Source organism: Petaurus breviceps, unplaced genomic scaffold (assembly GCF_028583685.1).
Source record: "Petaurus breviceps papuanus isolate PSGF00001 unplaced genomic scaffold, PetGlider_PUasm1.0 90779, whole genome shotgun sequence".
NCBI classification, from domain to species: domain Eukaryota; kingdom Metazoa; phylum Chordata; class Mammalia; order Diprotodontia; family Petauridae; genus Petaurus; species Petaurus breviceps.
In genome coordinates, this window is record NW_027187344.1 from 6,383,860 (window position 1) to 6,393,452 (window position 9,593).

The 9,593-nt window shown below is 35.9% G+C and overlaps 1 protein-coding gene across 1 annotated transcript in view; it reads left to right on the forward strand.

Moving 5' to 3' along the window:
- MED27 (mediator complex subunit 27) overlaps nucleotides 1-9,593 on the forward strand; it is a 256,004-nt gene that overhangs the window by 100,408 nt on the left and 146,003 nt on the right. Inside the window, exon 3 of the mRNA XM_069069312.1 lies at nucleotides 6,628-6,758. Coding sequence (XP_068925413.1) covers nucleotides 6,628-6,758 — 131 coding nt within the window. The remainder of the gene's footprint in view (nucleotides 1-6,627; nucleotides 6,759-9,593) is intronic.

The following is a 9,593-nucleotide window of genomic DNA, read 5'->3' on the forward strand; positions in this document are numbered from 1 at the left end:
TTAAGTAAGTGGTATGCTTACCTGATGCACATGTAATCATGAAGACAATCTTTAGGTAAAGTGAATTATAACATATGGCCTCTCCTTGAACCTAGGAATTTTTTTTTAATGTGATAATTGGCATTATCACAGAATAATATGAAAACGACAGAAAAGATTAAATTTGATATTACCCAGAATGGGCTTTAGGCTTTATTATATTGTTTAGGACCTCGCGCTACTTTTCTTGCCTTTCTTCCTGTGGAATTTTTGTTTTGTTCTGTTTTTTGAGTACTTTTAAGTGCATTAACCAATACAATTAAATTTCTTTCCCAAACTCATTTAATTATGTCTGGGACTAACAGAAAAACAACTGAAATCTCAGTCATTAGAAGAGGGCAGAGAAGAAGATAGCATAAGAAAAAATCTAGTAAAAGAAAAATTCTGAGTAGGGAAGTTATCTATCATTGCTTATTTAGTATCCTTTATTCTATCGTCTAAGAACTATCACATAGTCCAAGAACACATCTCTTAATGGAGAGCACAACTTAATTAAATGCTTGTTCCTGCCCAAGTATTTTTAGAAGTATAAAACATAGTTGTCTTGATTGAGACTTCCTCTGCATCTTTGCTTGTCATAACAATAATTAATTTCTATACTGCTTTAAGGTTTTCAGAGCTCTCTTTCTCCCTCAGCAACTCTCAGAGGTAGGAAGTACAAGTTACAGTGTCTATTTCACAGGTGAGGAAGCTGAGGCTTTGAACAAGTAGCTTGCCAATGTTCATGTAGCATGTAAGTGTCTGAGATGTAATTCAGGTCTTTCTCTTGGGAATCCAAGTTCAGTTGCACTGTCCACTGGCCCAGGCTAATTATGGAAATCTTCTTACTCAAGGCCTAACTAGCTAAGACATTTAGAGAACTGCTGGATTAGACTGATCTAAAAGGTCCTCCCTGGCCCTGAAACTTAGGGGCTCTGAACTGCTTATGCTCAAATAGAAATGGGGCCTTTAAGCAAATGTCCACAAGAATTCCTTTAGCTGCATATTGATTTTGAAAACTACATATCAATATTACCTATGTCCTATTGTATTTTCATTTATTTTGTTACATATTTCCTACTTATATTTTAATCGGTTTCCCTAGGCTCTAGGTGTGGTGCCAGCCACAATGCTGATTGTTTGACTTAGGCTATGGTTCATTCATTCATTCACTAATTCAACAACTGTTTATTACCTGCACATGAAATACAAACTCCTTTATTAGGCATTGAGGAAGATACAGAATTTAATTAAGATACAATCTTTACTCTCAAAGTACTTAGAATCTAGCAAGGAGTGATATGACACATGTACAAATATGCAGTGTTATATGTATCAAATGAAATAGCAGGTTTAAGACCACATAAATGTCAGTGATTTTTAGATTAACTGAAGCGGGGTGTGCTCTTCTCTTAGTTTTGTGTACAGGCATTCAGAATCATGAGAAAGTGAAGTTTATTCATTGGTATTTACCAGTTTTGAGCATCAGCAATGCAGTAGTTAAGATCTCTGTGAGCAATGCTGTAGGACAGGATCACAGATTATGAATGCTGAGGAATGCTAATGCCTTGGAATATCTCTCAGGATCTACGAATGTTCAGAATTCATTATTAACTTGAGTCTGTTAACAATTCTGTTGTATTTTGGAGGATATTTTTTCTCTTTATGTATGTGCTTGTTTCTTCCCCAATAGAATATAAGCTTGTATTTGAGAAGTAGGAATTGTTTTATTCTTGGTATTTCTGTCTCCAGCACTTAGCATGCTGACTAGCAAATAGTATTTAATAACTTCTTTTTAATTAATTGACCCTATCCATGGGATTTTAGTTATTAGCAAGTGTATGTTGCTTAACGGTAGCAGTATCATCTATCTGGAGCTAGAAGGGACCTTAGAGGTCCTATAGTCCACCTCTCTTGTTTTATAGATGAGAAAATAGACATAGGGATGTCAAGTGACTTATAGAGGTAACCACTGGTATTAGATGTCAGAGGGAGAGTTTGAACCCAAATTCTCTGTTTCTAGAACCAGTGCTTTTTGTACTATACTGATGCATTAGCTATATACCTGAAAATTTTTGTATGAAATAAAAAATTTTATTTGGTAAATTGTTTAAGGAATTCAATCTTTAAAGAAACATATAGTGAAAGTTGTTTTGTTTTGTTTTGTTTTTTGATATAAAATATTCACCCAGTTGGTCTGTTTTGTAATACTGGTGTTTCCTTTGTTGACTGTTGTTATTGTTGTTGTGCTTAAAGTAGGACACACCATTCTGGAAGGGCTTACCATGGTGATTCTACTGCCCTCAATCATGTACCTTAGTTTTGAAATATTAATTATAATTGAATACTCCCTGTCTTTTAGATTCAACTGATGTGCCATATTTTATTTCTGTTTTCTATTTTTTGTCCTCGTATTAAATTCCAAATATGATACTCTTCATAGTGAAACATTTGATCTATTTTAGTGATATTGGAAGAACATTCTCAGTAATGTGACATCTACAGCACATTGCTAAGAACAACAGGAAAAGTCACTATCTAATTTTTGAATATAAGAGTTAGGAATGAGTTAATTTGAGTTGGGATTTATGAATTTCATTCTTAATTCTGTAATTTTTATTAATGTAATTGTTTCTAATTCATGTTACTAAATATAATTGGAAGCACTAACCGCCTTTATATAATTTCAACTTAGTGGTCATTCTGAAAAGTGCTGAGTTAAAGTTTACTGTTGCTGTTTGTGGGAAAATGATTTAAGCAAATAATTCATGTTAAGAAAGATTAAAGTATTCTAATAATTCAGAATTTCCCCTAATTTTGACTGATCTCGTCCTTAATTCTCAATTCTTGACCTTTTACATGAGTGAACATACATCAAGAAACTGATTGGCGAATACTTTAGTTAGAAGCCTAGCATTGTAGCCCTAGATCATTAATAGTACAATTAGTAGTCATAAAAATTATAATTAAGAAATTTCCTTAAAATACAGGGTAAAAAGTAATAATTAAAGCATAACTTCTGAGTATCAGCTAGCAAATGAATGAATGAAAAAACCAACTGTGGTAAAGTCAAAAGAAGGCTAAGTTGTTTTATCTTTAAAAAAAATATATTGATGCCTTTTTTGTGCCATTCATGCCCTGTTTTCTCCTCTGCCCTCAATCCTACCTTGTAACAAAGAAAAAACAGTTAACAAAACTGAACAACAGTACAGTCCTGTCTGACTGTGTTTTGCGACATTCAGTTCCCATTGTCCTTTACCTCTCTATCCAGATTCCTCCCTTTACTCCCCCATCCTCCCACCCCCACCCCCTTTCATTTTCATTCCTATTGAGTCTTGCTGTTAAGAGGCAACATGATGCTACATAGAAAAATCACATTATAACTTTGGGATGTTGCTTTATGAAATAGTTGTTTACATGCCATAGACATTTGGAGAGAAGTGTGTTTAGTGAAATATATTTTTATAGAAAATATTACAGAACCTGTAAATGAAAACCCATGGCTGTAATTTGTGTAGTGCTATGTTCTTCATGTTAATTTGTGAATTGTTTAAACTTTTCTTCTGATGTTCAGAGCTATTGGATAAGTGAACATTTTCCAAGAATTTTTTTCAGATCAAAACTGTGTTCCATGAAATAGTATATATTGTCCTTAAATAATGTATAAATCAGGTTAGACAGGAGCTGCCTATCAGTTTTATTAACTTTGAACTTTTTTCCTATTGTAAAGATGGTTTGGTAAATATTTAATGGGCCCTTATAGATCTTGAAAGTCGGGACTGTTCCTGGAAGCTGGGGTAGGTATATATGATTAACAAACATCACTTAATCACTGTGAATCAGCTTTTAAGGACGGATTTTGTTTTCGGGAATGGGAGTCTTTCTGTTTACACATGTTCAAGTAGTGTAGCATATATTGACTGAATTCAAGATGGCACAGGTTTTCATGGGAAAACATTCATCATCAGATGGTAATTAATACACAGTTCTGCTAGTTCTGTGTTTGTTTTGGGCAAGTGATGTGAGGGATGCCAGGTGGGCAGAATAGCCACCATGCCACTCTGATGCATAGCCAGCAGAACTCTTCCAGAGTAAAGTCAGCAGCAAGGGAATGGCTGAGCTTGCATGGACCCTAATAAAGATGCAAAGAAGAAAAGGAAAGAAGAGAATGTTTCTTAAGCCAGGAGGGGGCTCTTGCCAAGCTGTCTTTACCTTTAATTCCATAAAACCCTGTGCATATTGCACTCATTGCAAATTCTGGTGGGGAAGATCGAAACCCAAGTCGCTGACATTTTGAAACATTGTCTTTCAAACTTGTACTGTCCCTTGCTTCCATTGATTTCCCATTTTAAAAATCTGTAGAAGAAAAACAAATTTGAGCAAAATTCATTGGTCTACAATGAGTTGTTAGAGCCAAATGATGCCCCCCTTTTCCCTCTCTGAGAAGAACTCTGTTTTTATTAAGAATACCATATATCTTTGTCTTGTGTTGTGTATGGCTCATGCAGCAAATCGACCAAGTAAATCAGGAGCCTGTTAAAAAGCAATATGGATGCTCCAAACACTGACATTCGAGTCCTATTGGGTCACTGAATATCTTCATTTTTATGACCACTTTCGAGGAGCAGAACATTTCAATTGGTTTTGTTTTTCTCGTTCTCTGACTGTGCTCGGCTCAATGGCTTTAGGTAAGGCCATTTATTTTTTCAGAACATTATTAGCCTTTGCATCCAGGGCCTAGCCCTTTGTATATGGTGGGTACCAGTTTCATTATCAAAGAGCTGCGGTGTAACTGATTTTCCAAAGGAAATCTATCCCTAGCAAGATCATTTTGAAAAGAAATTGATTCAGAGCTGCCAAATGAATTACTATTTGTATATTTGGTTGACTCTAAGTGCTTAAAAGAATGTGTTATAATTTTAGAAGGGTGGAAGAAACAGACTGCATGTTGTAAGTGGTACTAATCCAAATTCCTAACTTGTCATTTTCACATTTGAATGTTTTATTTACATCTCTGCAAAATTGGAATACCTTTCAAGTAACATTTTATTGTAGAGAGACACATGCTGACATCTCTTACTGAGAGCTAAAATATAGAAGTGTTGGATTTGAAATGGGAAAATAAAGCAAAGTAACAGACAGACCTTACTACTTGACAAATAGGAGGAAGAATAGGTTTATCTGTTGATAAATGAGAATAATAGAGTTGCATTCTTAATCTCAGTATATTTTCTGAAGCAAGTACCATCAAGTCCATTTTCTGCATTGAAAAACTGAGGTTGTAGAGAAGTAAATTGTATAGTTCTTTTTTTTTTTTTTTTTTTGCTTTTTGGAGGGGGAAGGTAGGGCAATTGGGGTTAAGTGACTTGCCCAAGGTCACAGGGCTAGTTTTTGTGTTAAGTGTCTGAGGCGGATTTGAACTCAGGGCTACCCAGCTGCCCCAATTGTATAGTTCTAAATCACCAAGTTGAAGATTTGGGTGATTGAGGAATTAAGCCATTAGTACTGATAGTGATAAGATTTAACTTGTACTGCTTTTTTTCTTATTTTTAATCTTATCAATTTGTAGCAGTCTGTAAGCTTTTTAGGAGTCTTTTCTTCTCCCAACTTTGTTCATTCAATTCAATTTCTTTCTTTAATGGGAGCAGTGAGGTGGTACTGTGGATAGAGAGGGCAGGGAGTCAGGGAGACTCCTCTTCCTGAGTTCAAATCTGGCCTAAGACTTGCTCAGACTTACATTCAGACTTACTAGCTGTGTGTTGACACTGGGCAAGTCACTTCACCCTGTTTGCCTCAGCTTCCTTATCTGTAAAATGAACTGGAGAAGTAAATGGCAAACCACTCCAATATCTTTGACAGGAAAGAAAACCCCAAATGAGGATATAAAGGGTCGGACACAACTGAAAAACAACTAACAACAAAACCAAAATTTAGACCTTTTGATATGGTTATATATATGAACTTGGATTAAAAAAGCCCCTTGAGTTTAAGTGCCAATTCCAGCATAAGCTATGTGGCTTTGGATAGTTCATCTCATTTCCCTGAACCCTGGTTTATTAATCTCCATCACCTACCGACCTCACAGAGCTATTATGAGGCTCCATTGAAATAATGTGTGTTAAAAGTTTTGTAAGCCTTGAAATGCTATATAAATTTGAACTATTATTATTAATTTAGCAAATACCTGTGTACTTATGTTCATTTCTGTAAGCTTAAAGTTATGATCCTATTATTAGTATGGCCTTCATACCTGATCACTCTTTTAGATTACAGAAGCTGATTTGGTTTCTTACTGAGTTTAATCATTTGGTTATACTGTTCATAATTGGTGGCATGGAATCATTTATTCTTTCATACTTAAGGGAAGCTAATTAGAATCTTCACAAACTAGACTTCGCTGAAAAATATGCCATTTATTACTCAGACAGTATAAAAGTTAAAATAACCTCATTAGTATGTTCCTCTTTGGGATATTAGTTCAGTTTGAAATTATATGACTAGGCTAAAGGGCTTAGACATATCAAGCATTACATCTGGATGGTGTCTATCAGACTAGAACATACTAAGATGTTTTTTTTTTAATTTTGTACTATTTTCCCCCCTCTATAGTTGCAGTACCATGCAGGTCTAGCTTCTGGTCTCCTGAATCAACAGTCTCTGAAACGTTCTGCCAACCAGATGGGAGTATCTGCAAAACGGAGACCTAAAGCTCAGCCTACAACCCTTGTTTTACCACCACAGTGAGTATAGAGATTTTGCAGAAAAGTTTTGCATGAATTTCATGTTGCTACTTTGTTGGGCAGCCACTAAGTGATGTCACTTTATTTATGAGAGTCTTTTTTTTAAGAATGGTTCTATTATGACAAATTTAAAACATTATGAAGAGAATAGTAACATGTTTTGTATGACTCATTAGCTTTGTGTCAACTTTTCTGCCTAGGGTTTCAAAATGCTTTATAGACTTTCTTTGCTTCCTTCTCCTATTCTCCTAGCAGGCAAATGAGAAGTACTTTTGTTTCTTTTTTGTCAATGAGGCAGCTTAGGAACGGAAAGACTGATGTTAACCATTGTGAATCTGGCTTTATGAAACAGTCTGTGCTTGGTCTGCTATGAGCTGTGCACCAAGGCAATGTTGGACTGGGAAAATTGATTGAGGGAGAGCTGATATTTAGTGGAGATAGCACTGAACTTTTAGTAGAGTTGTGTTCCAATTCTGGCTCTGATCTTGAGCACTTAGCACAGACCCTGGCACATAGTAGACACTTAATAAATGTTTATTCTTTTGTAGTTGCATCATCCCTTTCCACCCCCTCCCATTTAAGCTTTCCAGGGATTTTAATCTTGAAAATAATGGGCATAGGACAAGAGAATCTGTAGGATTCCTTACCCCTTTACAAATATCCTATGAACCTGAGTTTGGCGATGGTCTCAATACTCCCTTCTCTCTCGTCTTCCTTTAGTGGGAGGGATATGGTTTGAGTCTCTGCACTCCCTTCTTTTTTGACTCCTTAGGAAAATGACTTTCTATTGCTTACACCCCTGATTAAACCTGTTTTCTAACTTATATTCCAAAAAGACTAGTTTGCTTACAAGATAGGTGTTCTCACATGGCCATGATCGTGGCAGGCAGGTGGTCTTCTGTCTTTTTTCTTTGTCCTGGTTATCATTTCTCTATTAATAGCCATATATTGGGACTTTTGCTTCTCAGATTTAAGCCCTGAACTGTCATCAAACCTTGCTCGGACCATTGAATCTAGCTGTTAGGTTGCAAGTATATTTTTCCTCTCACATAGCTTGTATAGACCACATGGCTTTTTCAGACCATAGTAGCAATTTTTGTGCATATCTTGCAGTGCTAACAACTTTGCTTATTTGGCTAATTGCCCAGAGAGTGAAAAATTGCATTGTTGATTCTGTTTTAATTCAGTGATTTTGCAGATCATACCTCCCACCTCTCAAAGTTCTAATGGGCCTTATTTTCATTTTGTGTGCATAGCAGTTCTACTCAGGCAAGTTGTTTGTCTAGAAATGGTGGGCTTTTTTGTTGTGGTCCCATGAGACCAAAGCCAAAAAGTGTTTTTTGCTAACTCTCTTTTGACAAAAGTCAGTTCTTAGTCCATCTGTTCACCATTTTTTAATTTGCATTGGCTTGAAACCTGTTTACAGGTGACTTGCAATTATGAGGACACCTAGAAACTATTTAAGGACCAGGGCAATCAGCAGTCTGTGTTCCCATGCCAAAAAAAGCTAGATATACTCATGACTGTCATTATACATTTATAACAAATCACTCAAAATACTTATTTTCAAAGAGAAAGGTGATTACTGTGGCCTAGGAAATAAAACAATGAAATGATTTCCTATAGTAGATAGCCTGGTAGCCCTTGTGACTATTGACTGCTTCTTTTTCACAGCATTGAACTCTGATTCGTTCATATGATAGAACTCCTTTATAGCATTGCTGTCTTGGAGACAAGAGCCACATCCAGTCTCAAGGGCTAACTATATTATATCAGCTTTTATTGTATGTTAGGTCTTGGGTTTTGAGGAGATGTGATTCAAACCATTTTGTTACAGAATTCTATAATAGCAGACTGCTGCTATTAGCATTTTAAATATAAGCAAGACCCACCTTGATAGCAGGACTCCTGAACTTGCTTAGTGTTTTCAAGACCCTTATCACATCTATAGCCTTTAAACATCAGGGAGTCTTCCCTCCCCCATAAACCCCCATTGTAACTTTACACATCTGTTAGCACAGCAGTGTTATAGATTTCTGCATTTTGTTTTGTCAGTAGTTGGACAGTTGTAAAGGCTACTAGAGCAAAACCACAGACTGTACTTAGCTGCAGTGAGACCACAGGCATAGTAAAGCAAAGATACAGGAGATTTGAAGGGCTGTGTGTTTGAAAAATGTAGTTGGCTTTAACAGTACAGTTGTCTTTGAAAATTCAGATTCCTTCCTGCTTGTCCCATAGGATTAGTGATTCATGGGATTAATGATTCATATCCTTCTCTCCCTTCATAGAAGCTTGTAAGAATACCAAGATTCTGTTTGAAATAAAAGAGATCTTGCTATTTGTTACCATTTTGAAGGCACAGGAGATGCCATCTCACTTCCTCAGCTTCCATATGTTCATATTCATCTAAGTCCTTTATATAAGGGGTAGTGTTTGTTTTTTGGTTGCTTTAGAAAACTTTGCCCAACTCCATACTACAGTTGTATTGTAGATAATTTGCATAAATACCTATTATCTCATATAATTGGTCTATAATTAATATACTACCAATTTTAGAGACTTAAGTCTACATATTACATAGTAGACTTAGCCAGTTTGATTGTTAATTTTCTCAGTTACTGGAATGAATTTTTATAATACCTAGAATCTTAGCATTGTTAGAGACTTCATCAGTTATCTGATAGTCAACCTTAAAACTGATGGAATTTTCTTTGAGGCCTTCTTGACCAGCCTCTGTTCTAATTCTGGTGACTGGAATCTCATTATCTTACAAGACAACCCATTCCTAGGCTGGTCCTTAGGGAGCCAATATGTAGTCTGTCCCCCAACCCATGT